Source organism: Eptesicus fuscus, chromosome 4 (genome assembly GCF_027574615.1).
Source record: "Eptesicus fuscus isolate TK198812 chromosome 4, DD_ASM_mEF_20220401, whole genome shotgun sequence".
Lineage (NCBI taxonomy): Eukaryota > Metazoa > Chordata > Mammalia > Chiroptera > Vespertilionidae > Eptesicus > Eptesicus fuscus.
Window position 1 is genome coordinate 32,058,806 of NC_072476.1, and position 25,236 is coordinate 32,084,041.

Here is a 25,236-nt window from a genome sequence, read left to right on the forward strand (position 1 = left end):
ACTTGACTTTTACCTATATTTATGTATAAACAGCATTTCCTTAATTGGTAACTCATTTTCCGCTGCTTATAAAATTAGCTAGGCACAACCTTCTCTCTCCTAAAAAGTGAAGTGAGCCCATGGCAACAGGTGGTGCAGGAAGGGGGGCAGTTCTCTGCCTGCAGCGCCATGTGGCTGGCCGCCTTGTGCCCAGATGCCCCTTCTCCCTCCCTGCAGCAGCCCAGGGCTGCCCTCACCTGGCCCCTGCTGCTGTCCTTGGACTGGCAGGACGCCCTGGCCCAGCTCGCCATTTAGCCAGAGCTGCATCCGGATGAAGGGTTCGCGGCCTTTCTGGGTCAGCTTGCTCCATGGCTTCGGCCGGGACAGCATGTCACTGACACTGCCCTGGGACAGGCCCAGCACCTGGAGTGGCAGACAAAGACCATTGCATCAGCACTCAGGGGTGAGCGTGAGGCCGCAAAATGCTGTAGTGATATGCACGGACGCTGGGAGGTGTGACAGAGACAGAGGATGCACAGGGAGTGCTTCTGGGAGGAGCAGAAAGCCAGTGCTTGGAGGATGGGGATAGCCTGGAGTGGGGAATACTTTTCAAGGTCACCGGTGGGCTGATGCCCTGGCATGAAAAGCCATAGTTATAGTCATAGCTTATAGCTCCCATGGAGAGGCAGGCTGGGAAAGGGAGGGGTGGGGTCTCCATCCTGCCAAGGCTGCAGGGTCGTTGTCTTGACAACCCAAGAGGAAACATTGACATCTTGCTCTTCGCCTGGTGGCGCCAGGAAAGGCTGAGGTGCTGAAGCCAAGGACCCCTTTAGAGGCAGAAGCAGCAGATACTGGTGGGATGTTGGAAGCCAGTCTCCTTTGCTGGTGCTGGGCCAAGTTGGCATTTAGAAAGATTTGTTCTCTCTGATCCCATCCTGCTCTATGGTAGGGGCCCAGAGGTGAGCTGGTGGCAATGGGGGAGCCAGTCTTGGAGGAAAATGCTGTAGACAATCAACGAGTTGCACATACATTCCCGGGTTTTCTTATGCTCACATATGGCCATACATATGTATGGGCACAAACACCCCCCACAGGACACAGATGCAGCCCAGGGATATTTAGGGGCTGCATCCGATCAGTCTTTTGAAAAGTTCTCAAGTTTCAGAATAAACTGCACTCGTGGGCCAAACAAGTTCAACACTATTAAGTTTGCTAAATTTAAGGCATGAGCACAAATGTCTATTTAAATGTTCTCAAATGATATTTTTACAACACTGAACTAGAAATTTCAAGGGACTTTAAATTTTATCCTCATTTCTATTCCCCCATCACCTTTTAAAAAATCAGGACAAAGAGATCACAATCAGATATTGCAAGGATTCATAGCACCACACTGCAACCATTGAAGTGAAGGCAGGACAGTGTGGGGGTAGGGGTGGGTGGGTCGGCCCCTTGAAGGCCACTGCTGACCCAGCTACACACCCCTCAGGTGGGCTGCCTTTTAGGGGAATGTAGCACTTCTCATTATGCTCAGCATTCGTTACTTAATCTAAAATGATCCTGGGGTATTATGTTTATCTTATACTAGAGGCCCGGTGGGGGGATGGGAGGGGGTTCCTCAGCCTGGCCTGTGCCCTCTTGCAGTTCGGGAGCCCTTGGGGGATGTCCGCAGGGAGCGGGCCTAAGCTGTTGGTAGGACATCCTCCCGCCACCACTGTTGTGCTCGCCAGCCATGAGCCCGGCTTCTGGCTGAGTGGCGCTCCCCCTGTGGGAGCACACTGACCACCAGGGGGCAGCTCCTGCATTTAGCGTCTGCCCCCTGGTGGTCAGTGCACATCACAGTGACCAGTTGTTCTGCAGTTCAGTCAATTTGCATATTAGCCTTTTATTATATAGGAGGATTTACAGGCCTGGTAAATCCCCATTATCCAGAATCTGGTTACCAGGAAGTGCCAAGAACAGAAAGAGTCTGGGAGCTCATCCACAAGCCACTGTGAGCCAGGGAAGGATGGTGTGGAAACAAGGGCTTCCAGGACCCTGGGCAGCCCTGCCCGGGCCACCTCCAGCCATGCATTCCTGGGCAAGTCACTTAATCTCTGCTGGACAGTACCTCAGTGCCCTCTGAATCACGAGAAAGGTGCAATTATGCTTTACATAGCCTTGGTGTTCTCTGCACGCTGGCCGTCTTTCTTTGTTGTCAGATCCCTTTTTGGCCAAAGAAGCCTGCAGAGGTGCCTCTGGGCTGCACTTGGCAGCAGAGGCAGGACTTTAATTCAGTCACCTGTCAGCTTGGGGCACGTAGTCAGTTAACTTCCCCGAGCCTCGGTTTCCTTGGCTGTCCAATGGCAACTTTACCATCCCCCTCACAGTATGACTAAGTGGTCTAAAGGAGCACAGTTGGTGAGAGGGTCTAGCCCAGATCCTGGTCCCCAACGGGATGCAGAGAAGGGAACATTCACCAGCCAGCCTTTCCAGAAGTTTGGGAGTGGACAACCCATTATACTCGTTGGTTAATGCAATGGGTGACAGCAATGTCCTCTAGATACTTAGTTCTAAGCAATGAAAACAGATGGGAAAACCCAAGCCCCCAAATCGAATTCCTTACCTTTTCCCCGAAGATCCGCTGACAAATGCCATTCTTGGCCAGCTTCTCTTTCACCTGCCGGGTGAGCTCGATGGTGTCCACCTCCTGGTACATGTAGATCTCATACTGCTCAGGCGTCAGTGGAGGGACAGAGGGCTTGGTGGGCTTGGACAGGGGTACGATGGGGGAGGAGGGCAGGGGGCTGTTCTGGGGTGTCTCGCTGCGGCTGGCTCCGGTCAGGCTCAGCTCTGAGCTCTGGGAGTATGGTGACTCGGCGCTGGGCCATTCTTTCCAGTATTCGGAGGAGGAGGAGGAGGGTCCCTGGAGCTGGCTGCGTTCGGCCCTCGCCTGACTGCTGCCACCTTTTTCTTTCCCGCTGCTGGATTCTTCGGCTTTTGTTTCCTCGGGAGGAGGGTTGTTCTTTCTCTCCGGCTGCACAGTGCTCCACCAGTGGTCCTTCCACCCACCACTGCGGCCCAGCTCGTTCTTCACGTGTCGCAGGACACCTGGTGTAGATTCGGTGGCTCCTTGGAGGTCCAGTCCAGGTGCGTCCTGGGACTCCTTTTTGAGGGCTGGGGGGTTGGGCAGAGCGGGGGTGCTGGAATCGGGGGCGGAGGTGGGCTTCTTCAAGGAGATGGCTAGAGGAGGGTAGCTGGACACTGAGGACATGGGCGAGGTGGATATTAATTTGGGGGTCAAGATGGCAATGTCAGTCTGTGTCAGTGGTGTTTGTTTTAAGGCGGGGTCGAGGGCAGCTTGTTGGGCCTCCATTTCTCGGCGGGCTTGCTGCAGGATGGAGCGGATGGCGTCATCGGAGTTCCCACTGCCAGATGTGGAAGAAGGCTGGGCGGGCTCTGCTGCACGGAACAAACACAGAGGAGATTAGATGGTGGCCCAGCCGCCACCTCTCCAGGGGAGCATGCTTCTTCCACTCCGCTTCTTCCTAACCTGACCTACTACAACGTGCGGATTACTTGGGAGCTCTGCATAGCTCTAGTTGTCCAGCACGTGTCCCATCAGTGGGACATCCGTGCACCTTGTGTGGTAAGAGAGAGGGAGTACGCAAATAGTCAGTGACACCCACCCTGGACTTCCTTTCCCTGATGGTTTAAAACCATTCTTGTGGTTTTTTATATTCTGAAATTCTAGTGGTTCTGTCAAACTTTAGAAACAGTGTTAACAGTATTGATGAGAGACCAGTCTCCCAGTATAAGTGACCGTATTTGGGTTAGCCCAGATTCTCTTCTGGGTGGGTGACTGTCGTGTGGCCAGCAATCCGAGCCCCACAATGAGGGGCAATGGGCAGGGATCCCGGACTTTGATCCCGGGGGAATCACAAGGCATCACTGGGTTTCAGGCTTTCCATCTGTAAATTTGGGATGGGTAATGGACTAGATCAAGGATTCTTAATTCGAACTGTGCACCAGAATCACCAGCTGCGCTTAAGATGCACACACCCAGGCCCCAGCCCTGCAGTGTGTGATTGAGAAGCAAGTGTGGGCTGGACCAGCACCTGCATTTTCAACCAGCTCCCGGGGAACTGTGGAGGGAGGCCCTGGTTGAGAGGTGCTGGGCTGAATGCTCCCTCTGGCTGAGCCAGCTCTGTAATGTGCCTTCATATCTGGGGGAAGAAGTCATACAAACTGGCTCTTCTTTAAATGACGCTGAAAAATGCCTCGAACAACAGTGACAACCTTTAATGCCTCTTGAGGACTCAACTTTACTGGTTAACAGAGGGCCCTCTCTTTTCCAACTCACATGACCCTCACAGCGTCTTCCGGGCGAGGGCACTACCACATCTTCAGGAGAGAAGATGATACACCTCGAGGTGGGCCTTTCACTCTCAATTCGGGGGTATCTCCTATGCTGCCCGGGGTGCCCTGCCAAGCTTTCTGTTTGTTCTGCCACCCAGAGGAGGGACTGGCTTAAACCTCAACTCTAGCCTTGAGGGTGAGAACATACTAAATTGAAAGTTCTATCCATTGGCAGGCTTGATCCCACAGGAGTCATTTCCTACCACTTTAGGATATCTGGAAGGAGGCAAGTGGCAACAGAGGGCAAAATGCTGGGACAGGAGTTGAGAGTGCTCCACCAGTGGTCCTGCGACACGTGAAGAACGAGACTCTACCAGTTAATGAGTTCGGGCAAATTATTCTAACTTTCAGCGTATTAATCAGGAATAATAGGATAACAAAATCTATTTTCCAAGGTTGTTGTGAGGAACTGGTTTGAAGACCCAGGTTAAGGTAGCTAAAAATGCCCAGCCCAGGCCTGCTTCTCAGAGGGAGCACTGAGCTTACCCGTTGAACAAGCAATGTGGGAGTGGGCAGCCTGGGGAGAGGACCCCCTGATCATGGGGGTGGCCCGTCCTCAGTTGCCACAGCTGCCCGAAGCCAGGCCTAGCAGGAGCAGGAGGGGCTCTGCAGAGCAGGGCTTCATGCCTAAGATAACTCAGGCACCCAGTTTCCTCTCCAGCGGTGTGAGCTGAATCTATGGCATGGCGCGCTTCTCGTTTCAAAACTCAAGCAGAGAAACGCCGAAATGTGGGAGTTCTTTCCTCTTAGAGGAGGCAGCTCTCAGGAAGCTCGGGGCCAATTCCTGAGGCAGACTAGATCTGGACCGCAGAGGAGGACATCCATCTATTAAAATCCCCTGCTCTTTCTAGCAATATTCATTCCATAAAACAGCTGTTAAGAATTTATTTTTCACCCATTCTTCTTTGGTAGTGTTTGGCTGAATATATATCCAAATAACAAAAAGGCTACATTGCATTTAAAAAAGAACTACTAAAGTAAGTCAACAAGATCCTAGAACATGGGTACCTTATTGACTCAATGTTCAAGAATGACAGAAAAAGAATGGTAACTATTAGCAAAAGACCCACAGCACTTGCCTAAATACTTGAAAACATACATTCTGCCTTTTTTTAAATTGAAAAGTTAACTACTGCTGACCAGAATGCCCAAGACAATATTCTAATTAAGTTTGGAAAACAGTGGAACCCATACCAGTTTTTTGCACTTGCAGTTCCCTTTTGGCTTGTTCCAGGATAGACTTGATTGCTTCATCGGACCCGGTCTCTGAGGCTCGGATCCGGGTGGTGATGTTACCTGCAAGGAGAAGCCACACCAATGACATCAAACCCACACCTGGAACAAGAACCAGTGCTGCACAAAGATGTCATTCTGATCAACAGATCTCACAGGAGTTGAGGCTGGTGATGGTAAGGAGGCAGATATGGCCTCCCATTTACCTGTACCTGCTGTGCATGCACCTTCACAGCAGGTACCGTGACCCCATGCATGAAGGACTTCGTGCTGAATCTACCTGACGTTGAATGCTATTCGGCCAGTGGGATAAGCTCTCACATTTACTCAAGCTGGACACCCATGTGTTGGGGCCAGGGAGAGAAAATCATTTAAAAGCAACTCCAATAACTGCTTTGACATGGGGCTATGTTCAAGGTTCTGTACGTGTATTTGAGGATGGTATCCCAAAAGGAAAAATGGAAAAGAAGGGTAAAAGGTTGAGGCTGATTACCTATTAATCATTTGGATGTACAAAGTAAAGAGGCTAAAGGCTTAACTTAAAATTTTCAATCTATTATCACATCCTGTCTTTTAAAAATTTATGAATGAGCCCAGCCCGTGTGGCTCAGTGGACTGAGCATCGTCCCATGCACCAAGAGGTCACTGGTTTGATTCCTGGTCAGGGTACATGTCTGGGTTGTGGGCTTGGTCCCCAGTAGACGGTGTGCAGGAGGCAGCTGATCGATGTTTCTCTCCCATCAATGTTTCTATCAATCTTTCCCTCTCCCTTCCTCTCTCTAATATAAAAAAACATTTTTTTAAAAATTTATGACTGAGGAGAGGAGCCTACAGAAATCCCTAAAGGACAAGAATTCAGTCTTTTGGTTACACAGTGATGCTTTGCAGAGTAGCCACAATACAGATGTACTGAAGCTACTACGGCCCGGGGGCTGGCCCCAGTTCTTTCTGGAAGCCATCCACGTTTTAATTTTTCACTACCTTACTAAATATAAACTGCCACACCAAACCATTTAAAACCCACACACCACTGGGACCAAGCCCCATTAAAGATGCCACTCCAAGGAGTGTGGTCGGGGTTGGCTAGCTAGGGCCCACAGGAAAACTGATTATGATTGGAATTTGTCCACTCTGTAGCACCTTCAACGTATTTCAGAATTAAAAGACAGTACAAGGAAGCAGCAATATCTCATTTGACTTAGTCACCTGATTTTTCTCAGAGCAACAACTGTTATTCTTTCACCTGCTTCTGAGAAAACGGAAAAGGTATAATTTGAATCTAACGGGATTTGGGATTCTTATTTGGGGACTAAATCTTAGTGGTGGAGGCCACCTCTTCTGCACTCGGCAGAGTGCAAGCAGCTCAGAAGGAAGGGGCCTTGTGTACTTGAACCCGTGCTTTGTTTTATACTTACTATCTGTTTTTCCATCAGGTTCCAGGCCAGAATCACACTGCACAGTTTTAACCCAAATACACAGCTAAGGACATGCTGCTTCCTAGGTTACTAACTGCAAAGAAAAACACCTGCCTGCAACATACCTTCAGACCCATTTCTTCGTTTCGGTACTTCCTGAAATAGTCTGTTCAGGCTCTGGCCTGGATTCTCTGTTGAAAAACAAGTGTGGTAAGAACAAAACAATCAGGGGGATGGTGGTGTTGACGATATGGGCTGCGTGACATGAGATCTGAGTCACCTGTAACTACCGAGAGGGCTCGGGGTTTCCTGTGCAATCTGGGAGCTACTAGAAACTTCTGAGAGGCCCTTCCCTGGCTGATGGGCCTCAGAGGCCATGGCTCTGCTGCAAAAGGAGATCAGACGGGCCTGCGGCACCAACGCCACCAGGGCAAACAGAGGGAGCACTGCCGCCAAGTGACTCGCCCACCAGCCCCCGGGACAAAGCTCACATTAATCATCCAAAGACAGTTAACATCGCCATAAAAACCTCGATGTGCTTTGTGCAAACTGATGCTGTTTGAATGTCTCCCTTTGATTTGTTTTGAGCCTAAATTTCAATGTTTTTCAAACGTGTCTAAGATTACCTCTCTCTATCACTGTTGGTTTAGCAGAATGATCCCCTGCTGTTAGAGAGGGAAGGAATTCTTTCAATTAGGGACCACACTGACTTTTTATCTTTTTATGGAGGGCGGGGTAGGAAGGGTGTTTTAATGAAACTTTCATGTATTGAACTGAAGGCAGGCGTGTTTTGCTTATAATGCTAAATAAATCACTTAATAGAACATAAGCACAGGGAGCGAGTTGGCCACAGGACACACTCCCTTCTGTGTGGCGGAAGAGAGGACACACTCTCTCGACGGAAGCAGCTCTGTGTGAGGATGGACCCCAGCTGCTGCTGCTGCTCTAGGGCTGGTTGGTACCTCAAGGACTCCTCCTCATGTGAGGCCAGCACCCAAGGCCAATCGATCACTGGACACTAAACACGTCGAGATATTGTACGTAATGTAATTCTACCGATTCAATGCACAGTACTGAAATACTGAGTTTACTACATGTGAAGTGATGAGCGGGTTTCAGAGGCTGGATCTCCCAAATCTAACAACGTTTACTCTTGCCAGTTGACCCTTGAACTCTGGAAATTGCAGAGCTGAAGAGAATTTTACGTGATGTGATGCACAAATGTTTCATCACACACAGACACACAGACAGCACTCTGTGACAGGCTCACACGCTGGTGCCAACCCATGAAAGTCTCTCACCTCTTTGTCTGCCTTGGATGCTGCGAAGAGCCAAGATGTTCTGCTCATCCGAGAGGAACTGCTTCATCTTGTGAAAAGGCTCCTTGCCGCGAACGGTCAGCTTATTCCATGGTTTGGGCCGGGCCAGAATCTCGCTCACGGACCCTTGAGACAGTCCCAAGACATAATGTCCAAAAATGCGCTGTCCGATATTGTGCTTGATCAACTGCTCTTTCACCTGCCGGGCGATTTCTGCAGTGTCTATCTCCTCGCCCTCGGAGACGCTCCCAGCACTTTCTGACTGGCTGGGAGATGGGGCCATGCCATTTACATCTGGGCTTTGTTGTAATGGACTTTGGGAAGATATGGAGTTTGTGCTGTATGGACCTGTTGAAAAAATCATGCTTGTGCTTCCTGCTTCCTGCATGGCCTTGGAGTAGAAGGACTGCATTAGCTGTCGTTGGAGGAGAGAGTTTAGTGCAAATTTTCCCGTAGAAGCCAGGGGTAGGCTGGGGCTTGCCAGGGATGAGCTGAAAAAGTCTTGAGTTAACCCCGCTGGTGAGAACTGGTGTGTACCATTAGTATTGGAAGCCTGCTCCCCCGTGTTGCGGGGCAACTGAGGAGGGGGCGCCGGCAAAGGTCCAGGACGCCGACTCTCAGGCTGGTCTTTCCCTTTTCTCCTGGCTGACCCTACAAGGAAGGGCAAACATAATGCATTATGGGGGATTCAAAAGGGAAAAAAAACCAAGACCAAAATGCAAAGTTTGCCCCACATAAGGGAAAAAAAGTGCATATTTTACAAGGGCCAATGAGCAGTGTTGGTTTGTTTTTCAATTGAATTTTTAAATCAGCCAAACAAGGCCCCCCGGAAACAAGCAACATGCATTTCATGTTTGCACCTTTCTTGTACGTTGCAGCCTGGAGAGTCCCCTTGACATAGATTCAAACTCATAAAGTGACAAGGAGCCGGTACCACACACAGTAAAGAGTTGACAAGTCGCGGGCCTCTGGCATTCGAGCTATTACCAGGAGAGCCCCACCTGAGGAGCAGCAAACACTGACATTTTGGGACCAACAGATTCTCTCACACCACTTGCTCGGAGGCGAATGCACTGCACCGAGTCCACTCGATCGAAGGCACGCACATTTTAAGAATGAAATACCATCGGAGCCCGAGACACTTTTAAATGGTTTACCAGCTGCCAAAACCAGAAGCAGTCAGTGACGCCACCATTTTGGGATGAGCAAAGAAAGGTTAAGGATGGGGGACGTGTTCCCAAGAAAAACCTGACGAAGGAAGAAAGGCTCCACTGAGCCTGGAAGGGCAGGGCTGACCTTGTCCGCAGGCCCCAGAACACCACGAGAGAGAGGCCACACAACTAGGCAAAGATCAGAAAGCCAACATCCTTCCAGTGTCCCTCCTGCGATCTGCAACACTGGCCCTAACTGACCTCCGCAGACACTCTGCAGCCACATGTCTCACCTTGACCGTCTTTAAGCAGGCGGGGGTGGGGGAGGAGAGGAGTAGTGAGGAGGACGAGGAGACCAAACACTTATTAGTCAAGGTTCTCATCAACTGGTGATGTTCCCGTCATGCATTGGCCCAGACTCACGGTTCACCTTCCTCTTCCTCGATCCCCGGAAGGGACCGAGCAGGGCTCGTGAGAGCCTGTCAACCTACCGCTCAGGTCGCTGTTGGAGATGCGCAGAGAGGCGTTCTCGGACTGCAGCGAGCGGTTCTTCTCCAGCAGCAGCACCTCCAGGGGCTTGGATGCGTCCTAGACAGGGCAGAGTGGGGCTCACTGCGGGCGGCCACCCTCCAGTCCTCAGGCCTCAGATCCTGCGACCACACTGCTCCACAGCTTCCCACCCAACATGTTACAGAAATCTGATTTCTCCCGATGGTGACTGACACACGCATGGAAAACACTCAGGTTCCTTTCCAAAATAATTCATTCCAGTTGAAATAATTTTTCTTCTTCTAGACAGCTATTCTCTATTTTGTCCCCAAATTCAAGTGGTCTAAACCTACATCTCATCTGGCAATAGTACTGGCTGCAGAGCCATACACCTGTCAGAAAGTCATTGTAAAGGTGCCAGCCACAAAGAGTCAGCTGTTTTATGGGCATCAGGAGCAGGATTCCATGAGATTACTTAAATTTTAATTGGCTACCAGATTATCAAGTGCTATTGTCACCTTGCCTCTGTAGATAATAAAAGCACCCAAGCCAGCCTTTCTGGGCTGATCTTTAACACAATCTGAAATTGTTTTTATTCAAGTTCTTAGTACCAACTTAAAGCACAATTTCACCGAAAATGAGTTACCAGTTTGGAAAACACTAACTTTTCTTTTTAAATAAAGACAAATTGCTTTGACTTGGTTAAGTGTCCTTGAGGCATGATTGGCCAGCTAAGGGCGAGAGGTCTCACAGAAATATCGAGATAGTGAAGCTCGCCTAGAGACAAAAGTGACATGGTCAGGCTAACACACGCACTAAGAGCAAAGTGAGACCATGTACCTGTGTCCCAGCTCCCTCGGACGGTGCGAACTCCATGGACTTCAGAATACTGCGAAGAGCAAGACAGGGCGGTTATTTCCTGCTCTGACCTTTGTTCACAGCCATACCAACGAGCATCAACATCACAGTTTCCTGCTCTCCGGGACAAGAGGATCTGACAACTTTAACAACTTCCCTGGCAGCATTATAATCTGATAATGTCTCTAGAATAACTACTCAACTAGCAGTTGGCCAGCAAAAGTTTCTTGCCCGGCATGTAAATCATTCCATATGGAATCACACCAGGTCTGTTCAGAGTATAATTTTAAAGTTGAACACAGGCATAACATTGATGCAAGTGGAATGTATTTGTAAAGTTTAGTGGGAATGAAAGCGTTGGTACAAGGAAGTGAGAGAGAGAGAGAGAGAGAGAGAGAGAGAGAGAGAAATCTCAGCACCGTATAGGGCTGTCACCCCACACACTCAAGTGGTAGCTGGCACCTGGGCACAGGGAAATGGGCAAAGAGCATGGCCCTACAGCCGGGTGGCTCAAAAGCTGGCACAGACCTTCTCTGCAGCCCTGGGCTGAGGAAGGAGAATCATTGCAAAGATGTGGGAGAGCAGGTTTATTTCTCCTTATCATTTAAATCACACCAGTCTCTAGCCTGTTTTAACAAGCCCGAGAGCTGAGTGAGGTCAGGTGCCCAGAACTGCTGTTTCCAGTGTCTCTTTAACATGGACATTGCTTTCTTTCTGTGAGTCTATTGGGGAGGAAAGGGCAAATGAGTCCACGTGGGTGCTCCCCTCACACACGAGGAGGGAAGGCGGTAATGAGGGCGGGCTGTGCATCTCAGGCACAGGCCACCTGAGTTCTGCCAGCATTCTCGAAGCCATGACGTCAGCCTCTGCCCTCTTTAAGCTCCATGAAAGTGTCACCAGGAGAGCAGTGTGTAAAAATGCCAAGGGTCCCGGGAGACCACTTTCTGCCAAGCCACCACGAGGTTCAGCAAGCAGCCGACTGCTCTTAGTTTCCCTGTGGTTGTACCTTTGCGGTGGCCCTTGTCATGTAAGCTAACAGAACAGCACGAGAGGAGCTGATGTGGGCAGGCCGTAGTTTTAGTTCACGGAGTGCTGTAGGAAACACTAAAGGACTTGGCCCCACCCACCAGGCAGATGCCTGGAACTTGCTCTTTCTCGGCGGCCATCAGGTTGCTCACAACTATATGTTTGCCTGAGAGCTTCCTCAGGACCATGTAAGAGAAGATGGAGTCTCCAAGTTCATAGTGAAACACCGGTGTCTCTTCATGGAGTTAACAGATTTTACCGAGGACTTATGTGCCCAACACTGGAGAATCAGAACCACTCCTCTCCTCATCCTCAGGAACATTATGGGCTCTTTCAGGGAAGACAAAATCCAAAGAGCACCGGAAAGAGAAAACCTGTGGGGCCCTTGGCAGGAGAGACCTCATCAGGCTGGAGGCAAGGTCTGTCCATTGAGGAGTTAAGAGTCTGAGATGGGCCTTGAAGGAACAGGATGCTTTAGAGGCCACAGCAGGGTATGGAAACACCGGCATAGATGGGAAGAAAACGTGAGCATGTTTCTGAAAGAGCACTGAAATCACGAGGAAGTGGGAGGCCAAGGACACATTTTATCAGGAAAGCCACCGAGTGGGGTGGCTGTCGGATGCTGACGTCGTGGTGGGGGCTGTGGTGTGCAGATGCAACAAGAGGGCTGGCAGGAAGGTGGAAGGGTGCTCTGGGAGGAGTGAGGCAGGTGGGCAGACAGGAGGGACAGACCAGGGATGAGCTATAGGCTGGAGTCCAGGAGCCTTGGTTCCTGGGAATGGAGGCAGTCGGAGTGGGTGTGTGGGACTGATCTTGGCTGGGGAGGATGGGGTCTTGGGTGAAGGCCTTCACATCAGTTCTTCTGATTCAACACTAGGGGATGGAGCACATTTTCTTTCTTTTGAGGAGGGAAGAAGACGGAAAGGAAGGGAAGACTGGATAGGAAGGCAGGTACAGAAGGTCAACCTGGTAAAAAAATATATATCCCTGAGTTGGAAATGGGGTGAGAGAGAGTACAGGGCTTGAAGAAGCTAGAGCTGTAGAGAGGGTTAGGGGTCGGCCAAGAAGGTCCTGGCAGAGGCTGTGTGGCAGAGGGAGTGAGGCTGCACAGGACTGAGCAAAGAACCTGGAGGCACCTCACCAGGGAGGCTGGGGTCATGGCTGAGGGACGGCCCCTGGACGTGGTGGTGAGAAGGTCGAAGGGGCCTAATGGGCTTTCCTAGCAGACCCGAGGAATGGGATTAAGAACACAAAGAACAGCATGGCGAGTTGTATATACTTATTTTAAACGGAGAAACTGAAAAAGTCAGCAAGAGAAAGGAGCTGATAGAATAGCAGGAAGGAGTAGGAAGGAAGGAAGTCAGGGTCAGGTTGAGAGGTCAGCCTGGAGAGATAGGAGAAGCCAGGACAGGAGTGATTTCAAGGCAAAGGGGGAAGATGCGGGATGTCTGTCTCCTCTGCAGGGCAGAGCACCAGGGTGTCAGCTGAAGGCTCAGGTGGGGACAAAACAGGATCCCTGGGCAGCGCAGAGCCAAGGCAGCAGTGGAGAGAACACAGCCTGCAGGGACCTGGCTCACACACCACAGTGACTTCCTACCAGCATTTGATGACCTGGCCATGGAGGCGGGGGAAGCCCAGGGCAGACTGTGAGGCCAGGCAGGAGGATAAGGGGGCTGTGTGCTCTCTGAGGGGTTGCCCATGAGCTTCAGGCTAGGGGAGGAGGTTGTGAGCTTGGAGGGCACTAGAATTGGGGGACAGGTTAGGGCCCAGAGCCTGGGAGCTGCAGGAGGGCCAAGAGTAGGCCCTGGGGAAGAGTCTGAGGCAGGAGGGCCAGGCTGGGTGGTGGGCCCTGAAGAGGGAATGTCTGAGCTTGAGAATGTAGCACTAGCACAGACTCTCAGATGCTGCCTCTCGGGTGGGGAACTGGAGGTTGGGAGATGAAAGTCCTGGAGTCTAGGCAGCCAGGGAGGTGGGAGGCCGGGTGTACTCTTTCAGTTGGAAAAGTTTCCCTGTTCTGCTTCTGCTTGGGGGATTTATAACTGAAAAACAAGCTCTTATGTCTAAAATGGTCATCACTCCCAATTCTGTGCATACTGGTCTACTTAAAACGCACAGTTTTATAAAAAGCCCAATAATTCAGGCACAGGCCTCAGGGCAAACACCCAGGGCGGCCTAGAACACGGCCCTGTGGTGCAGCGTCTGCTGATGCCGCAACCAAGGATCTAAGGCTGCCTGCTCACTGCCATGGTGTTTTTTAGCAAATGTCCCCAGTGAGCTTTGGCTCATGAGTGGCTGAGCAGGCATCTCACACTTACTTGAGTTCTTTCTTCACCTCTTCATAGTCAGCCTGTCCTTTGAGTTTTTCTTCCAGTTGCTGAAAACAGAGAGGATTTTATTAGTTGCCATGTCTGAAATAGGTCAATGGACTCTGCTATAAACTGTTTGTGTCCTTCTGCCATCCTCCCCCCTTCCTGGCAATGCATATATGTTAAGATCCTAACTCCCACTGTGATGGATCTGAAGATGGTGATTAGGTCATGAGGGTGGAGCCCTCATGAATGGGATTAGTGGCCTTATAAAAGCGGCCCAGAGAGCTCCCTCGCCTATTCTATTCTGCCCTGTGCAGACACAGAGAGAAGCAGGCAGTCAGGAGGGAGCTCTCACCAGACACCAAATTTGCCAGTGCCTTGATCTTGGATTTCCCAGCCTCCAGGACTGAGAGAAATAAGTGTTTATTATTTATAAGTCCCCCAGTCTATGGTATTCTGTTCTGGCAGCCCAAATGGACTAAACAGATTTCACTGACTACATTCCCTGTAAAACATCCAGCAGTCCCTGAGAGGCAACACAAAAACGTACAAATGAAAGTTGATAATGTGTGGTGTCGTCTTTTTTTCTTCACTCTGTGGTCTGGTGTGAGCACGTATGTTAGTGGACACAGGCATTCATGAATTCTCTCTCTCTCTCTCACACACACACAGACACACACACACACACGCACACGCACACGCACACACAGACACACACGTCAATATAAGGCTGTAACATAAAATTTGGAAAACAATAAGGAAAAGGCCATTTTGTGCAAATACCATGAAATGACAAACAGAAGAGATGCTCTCCTAGTACTGTAAAAACAGCAAGAGGCTCTTCACAAACCATGTTTGGCTGATACATACGGTCAGTTGTCAACACCCTTGGTGGGACCCTGCAAACCAAAGATACAGCCCCTTTGTTGTTGAGGCTGTCATCAGACAGGCATCAGGGAAAATCACTGGCAGGGGCTCTTAGGAGCAGCAGCCTGTTCATCTGGGTGGTCCGTGTTTCCATGACAGTTCTGAACCCTGTGGGGAGGGCCTCTGAGGGTGCCCTGGCCAGCAGGGCCACAGCAGATCCCCTGATGGCCCTTCAGAGGAAAGGTGAGGGGCTCTGTCCAGGGGTGCAGGGGAGTGACAGCACATTTCCCAAGCAGGGCGATGCTCTAATAGGCTCCCATAGAGTCTGTGTGCCCGCTGGGCATTCACTGATGGTTTCAGCACAGAGCTCGACAGGCTTTCTTGCCAGGACGGCCTTTGGCATAGGGAGGTCAGCAGCGGCGCTTCCCTCTGTGAAGGTGTTTTGGACTAGTTTGCTTTTTTCTCCCCATTAGGGAGCTCTGTAGGGGAAATAAGCAGCTTAATAAAAACACAAAGACCCAGGTTGAGGGGAAGGGTTCTAACGACTTAGTGTGTTTCCAAACCTGGAGTGAACAAATTCCTGGGCCTGAATCAAAGCACCGCCCCATCTCCAGGGCTTCCATTCGCCTTTGTCTTGACCAGCCACAACTACAATCTCAGTTTAAAGCCAACTGGGAACATGCTGGAGTTGAGGGAGGAGATGCTCATGTGGCCATCAGCTTGGACATTTGCCTGAATCCCACCCTGCTCGCTGTTTCAAGAATTCAGGTGTTCTGTAAACAAAAGTCATTTAGTCCATTTTTTTCTACTGCATTTACTGGCAGTTTGGTGTATTTTCCATTGCGTAAAATTGTGCTGCCCTAGTTCCTTTATAAGACCTCTTGCCAACGTTATGTTTATAATGGTTTCTCAGCCACCATAATCAAGCAGGGGGTAGCATGCACTCATTTTCTGACAAAAGATTCTCAGAAGGTGCTCATGAAAAAATGATTACTTCATTCTTCTCTTTATGGTGGAATAGCAGGAAGCACTAATGTGCCAACCCTCCCAAACAAAAGATTATCCGGTGCTGCTGGGATACAGAAACACTTTTCAGATTGAGGAATTCACTGACGCTGGATACGATACACATAAAACTTGGTCATGTTCAGAGATCAGGAGAAAGAAAGAAAGGCAGCGAGAGGGGAAAACATGGAGCACTTCAGAACCCAGCATGTCAGTGAACCTGGAGTCAGTTCTGTCTCTTGCAACCTAGGTGACCTTGGACATGTTAATAAACTTCTGGTCTGTAGAATGGGATAGCAGCAACGACCTTAAAGGGTTTAGCTAAGGGACACAAAGGCAAGGACATGGTGCAAATGTTGGCAAGGTGGGCCTTGGATGTGGGACCATTACCATCGCCAAGTCCCAGTCTATTTTTCTGAGAGCACAATTGCAGGTCTTTTTTTGCAGACCTGAGGTCGGCCCTGATCAGAAGGTTCTAGGACTGGAGTCTGTAATTTGGTTGGATATAAGCATTCACTGAGAACTAATCAGCTTCCACTGAAATTTCTGCCACCAGCTTAATTAAGAACCCAAGACCCCGCCTATAAAGCTCTGACGATGTCTCTGCTCATTGGGCAAATGGATGGAGGTCTGACCAAGCTTGTCCTGACCTGTGAGAACTTCAGCCTATCCTCACAGAAGTCTCCACAGAGTGCCAGGAAGCATAGGCTGGGGCTGAACACTGGCCTCTGACACTGTAAATGCCCATCATGGAAAAAAGACCAAACGTCCTCATCTCAGTTCTTTGACCAGAAACTCCTTGCTGAGTACCTGGAAAGTCTACTTCCAAGACTCAATTTGGAAAGGGCAACAGGTGCTTTAGTCTGCCGTTCTCACTGGACAAAGATTCCTCTCTCAGAATCGCTAATGTTCACCAGGTAGGCCCAGTTCTATGCTTGGTTCTGCATCCTGCTATCTTACTTAATTGTTCCAACACCCTGCAGAGGCATCTATCTGTCTGACCAAAGGAAGAAAAAGAATCACTGAGTTCTACAATCAGACCTCGTCAGAGCGGAGGCCGCCCTGCCCGCCTGCAGCAACTCCGGGAGGAAGTGAAAGGCTGGTGTGCTGAGGCCAGGCAGTGCCTGCTGCAAGGCTGCGCTGGGCCTCACAGGCTGGGCGGCACCTCACAGATGCAGGGAGACCTTCACAAGATACTTAAGTTCTCCAGGCTTCAGTTTGTTCATAAATGGGGGCAGTGATGCACACAGTACCATGCTTCTGTGAGGCTTCAATGAAATAATGCGTATTAAGTGCTTAGTGCAGTGCTTGGCACATGGTAAAGCACTCGGCAATGGCAGTTATTATTGTTACCCTAGCTATTATTACTTTACTCTTGAATGTGACTAAATTGTTTCTGAAGAGGCTCTGTGGTTCTGAATCCAGGGGCTCTGTTTATGATGTTCGCCACATCCCAATGTCATCTCTCAATGTCCCCATTGTTCTGCTGTAGATCCATGGGGAAGGAACACAGGTGCCCAGAGCGATTCTGGCTCTTAAATGCTGATGGCAGGAAAGGTAGCCCCATATCCAGTTCCATGAATGCAGAATTTGGAAGCCAGATTATCTTCCTGAAAAGGTACTTATCTAAGCAACACACATGGGCTCTATACAGACAGGTGAGAAATGGCCACATGTCAGAAACAGGTTGCTAGCCCAGTTCCAGCCTGGCTGAGTTGTGACCTTGGGTGATGGGCTTAGCAAGCAAGCAAGCAAGAATGTACTGGCCGCAGCGAACACACTTGGGACAGTGAAATGAAGAAAGACATGGAAGAAGTAACAGGAGAGCCTAGGCTGGGTTGCTTTGGTTCACTGGGAAGTCAGAGAAAGGGGGTTAGCCCAGGATGAGCTGTGCTGCTCATTGCTCCCCTGGTTGCAAATCTTGTGGGGTTCCTTCGAGTTTAGGAGATGTAGGCCTGTGGGGGAAGGAAAAGGGAGACAATGGCATGGGCTTCATGTAGGGGAGAGGGCGCTATATAAAGTTCTTAAATTCCTGGCTAAGACTCAAATATAAGAAAGTTTAATTTAAAATGCAAAGTATTTTGGTGTGTAGCAAATTAGGCACTACACTTATAAACGATATCTGTCTTAGTCAAGTTATAGCACAGGGCTTTCCATGCTCTGGGGCTACCAACTTAAGGGGCCCCTGGCACGGGAGACAAATACAAAGAACCTGGGAAAGGCCTCATCTTCCAGGCCACACAGCGAGGGGTCAAGGCAGCAATACCTCTTTGCAATAAAACAGACTGTGGGCCAGAGAGGTGACTGTGGTACAGTTTGCAGACAGCTCCACCTTCCTCCTCCAGGATGATCAGAGCCAGGCTCTTAGCAGTGCTGTCTGAAGACTGGCAGTTCAGGTGTCGGTGTGAGACGCCTGGTGCTCACCTGGAACCCTGGGCTGAGGGGCCACCAGTCAGAGCTGAGCAAGTGTGACTGGGTTCCCTGGTCCAAGGCAGGGGTCTGAGGCAGAGCTCCTGGGGTTGATTCACCTAAATGGGGACTCCTTCCAGTCCCCACTGTTCCTCGGTGAGAGGTAGGATCTACTGATGCTGGGCAAGGGGGAGAAGCCCAGGGATGGCTGGGTGGGCACTGCGCACACATGGATGTTGAGAATTCGAGAGGAAAAGAGGAGACCGCAGCCAGATAGGGGGTTGGCGGGGAGAGTGACGGTTATGTTGGAGTGCTTGCTGCAGGCGGGAGAAGGGTGGCTCTGGATAAAAGAGGAGCCCTTCTATGGTAACCCTGTCACAGGTCACCACCAACTTCCTCGAGCTGTGATCTAGGTGTGACCCAGGTACAGGGCGGAATGGTGTCATCACACAGCAGGAGGGTCCTGGCCCTATACAGGCCACCTGGACATTGTAGTCATGGTCAGCTAAGGGTGCTGCAAGCTGGGGACTATGCAAGTGAAACATCTGGATTTACTCACCAAGTGATGAGAGCACATGCATCTTTCTAAGAGGATTCATTGTAGATTCCCACAATGAGCTCTCTGATGCATCTCCAGTAACACCCTCTGGTTCACAGCGATTTACAGGACACCACTGAAACCTCCAGCCCCATATCGATCCTAGCACAGCCCTCTGGTTTCTGGAGATTGCTTCCCCCGGGCCTCACCACTGCTCTCTCTGAGTGGTACCATCTTTGCCTTCCTCCTCCCCATGGAAAGCTCACTGACCTTTCCTCCAATCTGCTCACAGTGCCTTCAAGACCCAACCAGGGCAAGGCTCTGGGAGGTCGGTCCTAGGCTCCTCTGCTTTCAGGATGCAGATGCTCGTGCCGTCCAGGGCAAGTCTCCCCTCTGGTGGTGGGTGAGTGCAGTGGAGGCACATGCATGGGTCTCCCATATATAGCGCCGGGCTAGAAACCACAGGGCCTGGCCTCTCCTAACCCTAGTGACCTCCCCCACAAAGCAGCGATCATCATGACTGCTTGCCTAGTGAGTGTCAAATGGGATGTGGATGTTAGAGCTTTACACACTGCGATGTTGCTAAGATGCTTGTTAAAACATTATAGAGGGCAGCCTTTATGCAGAGTCAACTCACTGCCTGGTGAGGAAACTTATGTAACCAAAGAGGCAGTGTTCAGAATTAAAGGCATGGAATGACTGAAGAGAAGTAGTAATCAGTCTTTTGTTCCCATCCCAACCTCCTAAGGGACACAGCATGCTCTACAGTGGCTCAAGAGGACCACCAGCACGTGAGGAGGTGGAGTGAGGGGCCCAGAGGGTTGGGGAGGGATGCACAGCTTAGAGACAGTCCTGCAGGTCACTGTAATACACCTGCCCAGAGATGTAATTTCTCCCCATGGGAGACTGGCATCCTTTCAGCTATCTTTTCTTATAAATATAATTTTAAATGGAAGCTTTTGGTAGCAATGTTTTCTGGGCTATAGTGAGCATAATGTAGGTGACTGCCTAATTATACTGCCTCTATTTTTTAAAAATTTATTTTATTTTTATCTTCCCCCAAGGAGTGAGAATATTTTTTCTATTGATCCTCTACAGAGAGTGGAAGGGAGAGGCACATTAACCGTTGCCTCCCGCACATGCCCTGGAGGTGGGGAATGAACCTGCAACCTAGGTATGTGCCCTTGACCTGAATTGAACCCTTGACCCTCTGGTGTGCACGCAGGCTGATGCTCCACCTTCCTCCTTACCACGGAGCACACCGTCCAGGGCTATACTGTCTCTGTTTTAAAGTATCCCAACAGAAGACCACAGAATAGAGTTATCAAAAATAGCAGCCTTGTAACAGCAGTGGGTTATTTCATTAATTACGAATACAGAATTTTATGTTACAAGTAGCACTGTGCTTGAGCACTGGTAGGCGAGGCAGGAGGAAACATCTCCCGCTTCTGAGTCTATTTCCATGTCTATCTGAAGGCTGGAGGACGCACCACTGTATATGCAGAGTGATGCGTTTATGGTAAACTTGGCTTGAAAAAGCGAAACACGGGGAGGGAAAGACTGGTAAACACCCAACTGTCAATTTAGCCTCAAAACATTACAAATCAGTTGTCTAAGTGAAGGGAAGAAATCTCATTCATAGAGATTGTGAGCTTCAAGGTGCTAGAGCAGGTGACCAATTAGCCCCCAGATCCATTCCATTACAGAGAGCACCACAGAGTGTGCCGGCAGAGAGACGAAAGATTCTCAATAATCTCAATAGTCTAAAGATTCTGCCCTTATGAGACCAACTTCCCACATTCCACCTGTGACTGTCATTAGCATTTGCCTCAAAAGCCATTGTTAATGTTCATGGCAAAGTACCCACAACTCCAAGATGCTGAGGTGGCTGGAAGCTGCTGCATCCTCAAACTGATCCCAATTTGAGCCCCACACAGTGTTCCCAAAGCTGGACAACATGGTCCAAGAAGGAAAGGGTTGCGGGGGTGGGGGGGAGGAGGAAGGAAAAGGGTGGGGGAGGGAGGAGGAGAGGAGAGCCCCGGGAAGTTCAGGACAGCTCGCTGCTGCTTCTGTGCGGCCACCACCGCTGGGTCACAGATCCCTGTTGCAAAAGCATCGGGCTGTCAATTTGACAGGCCTCATTCATAAAATATTTTCCTAATAATTGTACTGCTGCTTAGGCCCTGTAGTTTAGATTTGAGACTATAAATTATACACATTAGGGGGGAAAAGAGCCCTGGGAAGGTATCTCATTCAATTAACCTTACTCCTTAGGGGAAGGCTAATGCCTTTTGTGTGCAGTTCGATATTGGGGAGGTCTTCACTCCTGGCGAGAAGGGGTTAAGATAATTAAAACCAGAGAGGTCTTGTTACTAGAGGATATGTTTTGATTATTAGATCAGATGAAGATAAGGGAGCAATAATTTTGGAAGAAGTATTGCCGAATTGTTTCATTAACTGCACAGTATTAAAGATTTCCCCCAAGATATGGATAAAGAACACTCATTTGTGAAAACTGTGTTTCATTTTTTGTGAAGGCAAACATTAAAACCTTAACTGGTTTAGAAGAAATTGCTCTAGAATAAAAAATGCAAGGTCTACAGCCCCCCTCTTATGTAGTCCAATGCAGAATGCATTTGAGTCAAACCCTTTAATGGTAACAGAGGAGAGAAAGGCAAATTATCTAATAATAATGCCAAAGCTAGGGATAGAAATGGCTGTAACGAGAAAATTAGATTTAATCTAGAAATAAAAAATGAGCACTAGTACTCACTGAGCAGGCTGAGAGAAAAAGACACAATGAAGAAATAAATGCCATGGTTGATGACAAATGTGACTAGGTCTCAAACATCTTCCCCGTCACAGGATTATCTACCCCAAGGAGCCCAGGCACCTGGCAGTTTTCTCGGGCTGTGGGTTCTGCCAGTACCAGTGGGTTGCCCATGAGGACAGACTTGTTGGGAACTTAGCTCTGGGTTAGAAACATGGTCATGTGTCAAGAAGAAAACTTTCAATGGAAAAAATCAAGATGGCCCTAACTACATTCCAGAATTACTCTATATAAGAAAAAGTTGTCCTGACATTTTTATAATTAAGCTTGATCCACCTTATTTAGCATACAATGATTATACTTGGCATTCATTCATTCATTCATTTGATCACGCATCCCACAAATGGATGCTGAGTGGGGGCAGGAGGAGGCCCAAGTGGGCCTCGTGGAGGGACAGCAGAGTGGGGAGGGGGAACGTCTGGCCTGGGAGCAGGGGCTGAGCCTCTGCTGGTAAGATACTCTGAGGAGGCTCTCTGGCTCCGACATGCTAGGAATCTAGGGTTCCAGGATTATCTTCAAATTACACTAAGTAACTTCAAATGATAGGAAATAACTTAAGTAAAGTATATATATTTCAATATAATGAAAAAGATTCCAGGTTCTGCATTTGGGACACAAAGTTATGAGAAACCTCACGAGGATCTAGCTTTTGTCTGGGCTGCTGGGATTCTGCCTGGGAGGAAAGAGGCTGACTGTGTGAGCTGTACTGAAGTAACACATTTTGGGCTGCTGTGGTACAGCCCAGGCCTGAGGGACAAAAAATGACCTTGCAGCTTGAGAGTATGGCCCAGGGGGCTCAGGGTACCCCTTGCTTTCATTTCATCTGGGCACAGGCAGAGCTCACATTTCAGTGTGCCTGGGCAGCCCAGCGGAGCTGACTAATGGCATGTTTATGCGGACGGCCTGCAAACTTGACAGCCACTCTTACCCACCCAAGAAGCACACAGAGCCTCCAAGTCCAGCACTGCCAGCTGCAGCTCTCAGGTGGAAAAGTAGGGCCGTGGGTGGGCGGGCACTGAGGATGGGGTTTCTACCAAGTGCTGAAGGTGCTGCCCAGGCTGGAGCTGGCAGAGGGGTTCAAAGCCCATCTCCCTGCCTTGGGTGCCAGGACTCTGCTTCTAGCTGCTTCACAGAGGTTCAAAGTTGCCATATTTGTTGACAATTCCAGATGTGATGCCTTCCAAAAAAGAACTCTGATGGAATTTAGACACTCATGCTTCTGACTGAGGTGCTCCAGGGAGCCTCACGCCTTGTCCTTCTGTTCTGACTGGAGGGAAAAGCTTGTTGATGGTTGGAGCTCAGACTAAGAAATATCCATGCACTTGTTTTAAAAGAGATCGAATTTTAACCATTGCCTTTGCAGACCACTAGAATAAGAATACCTGTGCAATCAAGGCAGGGCCAAGAAGGCAGCTTCTGAGACAAGGCCTCCTGCCATGGTCACTACACCCATTGGGTGTCCCAGACGCCGGGCAGAAGCACCCATTGAAGAGCTCTCAGGGTGTCGGTGGGAAGCCAGAACAATCATGCAGGCCAATCCCAAGCTCCCTCCAGGGTCGTGTGCGGAGGAAGGCAACGGGTACCCAAGTGCACGTCCAGCCCTCCCTTGCCCGCCAGTCCCCATGGTGCCCTTACTTTGAGTGTGCTGTTCTTGGCACTCAGCTGCTGCTCGAGCTGGGAGATCTGGCTGGCGGAGTTCTCCCGCAGCTTGGTGAGGCTAGCCTGCAGTCTCTGCACGTCCTCCACTAGCTGGGCGATTTCCCGCTCTTTGGCGGCCAACTCAACTTCGAGGCTGGAGCGGGTCAGCACCTCTATGGCCTGCTCCTGGGAAGGAGAAAGGAAATGACAAAACTGCACCAGCTCAGGCAGGTGCGGGGTTAGCTGTGCTGGCAACTGCGGCAAAAACAGGCAGATGGGAGGATGTGGTGAGCTGCCATCCATCGGGAGGATGTGGACGGTGAGCTCATGGTAAGACATTACTTCTTGCCTCTGCTTGGAAGGACCTACTGACTGCTTTCCCCACACCACCCTTCCATCCTCACGGTGAGCTGCCATCCATCGGGTTTGTCCATTCAACAGCATTTATGAGTATTAGGCACCGAGCAGTGGACAAAAGGGTGGACATCCCTTTCTTCATGGGGCTTCTAGTCAGTGGGATGGGTGGGTGGGTGGGTGAGTGCACTAAAGGAATTTATTAGCAGCATAAAGTGCCAGAGAAAAGCTGAAGCAAGAAGAGGTCATGGGGTCAGACTTGAGAGAGGCAGCTGGGGTTTTAATAAGATGGTCAGTAAAAGCCTCATGAGATGGTGATATCTGTGCAAAGATCTAAAGGAGGCAACAGAAAGGGCCCTGCTGGTGGCTGGGGATGAGTGCTTCAGCCAGGGGAATGACAAATGGGAAGGCTCTGGAATGCTCCAAAGCATTTAGATCTTCTCCCGCCAGACGGGACTCAATGTCTTTCATTTCCTTACAGAGCTATCTAGATGCTATGTTGTTTGACAAATTGAATTTTAGAGTCAGCATTTTAATAAGACTTAAGAGATGTGGAAGATGCACATTTGGGGGCTCCTTTGCTTATAAATTCTTATGATGATTGATTTTTTTTTTTTAAAATCCTCACCTGAGAATATTTTTTCATTGATTTTTTTTTAGAGAGAGTAGAAGAGAGAGAGAAAGACAGAGAGAAATACTGATATGAGAGAAACACGTCGACTGGTTGCCTCCTGCACGAGCACCGACCAGGGCCCGGGCCAGGAAGGAGCCTGCAACTAAGGTATGTGCCCTTGACTGGAACTGACCTCAGGACCCTTTGGTCCGCAGGCTGACACTCTATCCACTGAGCCAAACTGGCTAGGATATGATGATTGATTTTTTTAAAAACGTACCCCTTCCCCAATTTGTTCATTGTGAAAAATATGTAAAACAGGGAAAAGATATTAAAAAAAAGAGAGAAAAATTAAATCTGTAATTCCACTTCCTGAGGACCAAAGTAGTATGTTTTCAAAGTGATGATGGCTCCTGAATGATCCCGGAAGCTTTCCTGCAGGGTGGATATCCTTTGGGGCATGGCAACGGGAATGGGGAGGGTAAATCTGTATGTGACAGCAGAGACTCAGGGCAGCTCACTGCAGTGTAGAATGAATGCCATCATCCTCGCTGTCATCTGCTGCATGTCCCTGACTAGGGATTGAACCTGCAACCTGGGCATATTGAGACAGTGCTCTAACCAACTGAGATACCAGGCTCACTTCGCTCCTTGATCTTGCCTATACTGGGGTAGAAAACAGCAGCTGTGCCCTAGCCTGTTTGGCTCAGTGGATAGAGTGTCGGCCCGTGGACCGAAGGGTCCCAGGTTCGATTCCGATCAAGGGCATGTACCTCAGTTGAAGGCTCCTCCCCGGCCAGGGCCC

At 49.6% G+C, this 25,236-nt stretch overlaps 1 protein-coding gene across 7 annotated transcripts in view; it reads right to left on the bottom strand.

Moving 5' to 3' along the window:
• CUX1 (cut like homeobox 1) overlaps positions 1–25,236 on the bottom strand; it is a 355,467-nt gene that overhangs the window by 61,521 nt on the left and 268,710 nt on the right. For 3 of the 7 annotated variants that reach the window (XM_054714870.1, XM_054714868.1, XM_028145288.2), the window contains 4 exons: positions 23,462–23,644; positions 14,184–14,242; positions 10,825–10,873; positions 9,987–10,083 (listed from right to left, as the gene is read on the bottom strand). In XM_054714870.1, the coding sequence (XP_054570845.1) occupies positions 9,987–10,083; positions 10,825–10,873; positions 14,184–14,242; positions 23,462–23,644 (388 nt within the window). Of the gene's footprint in view, positions 1–236; positions 403–2,584; positions 3,421–5,571; positions 5,674–7,150; positions 7,217–8,326; positions 8,996–9,986; positions 10,084–10,824; positions 10,874–14,183; positions 14,243–23,461; positions 23,651–25,236 lie in introns of all 7 variants that reach the window. The other 4 variants (XM_054714869.1, XM_054714867.1, XM_028145287.2 and 1 more) reach the window with 2 other exon arrangements.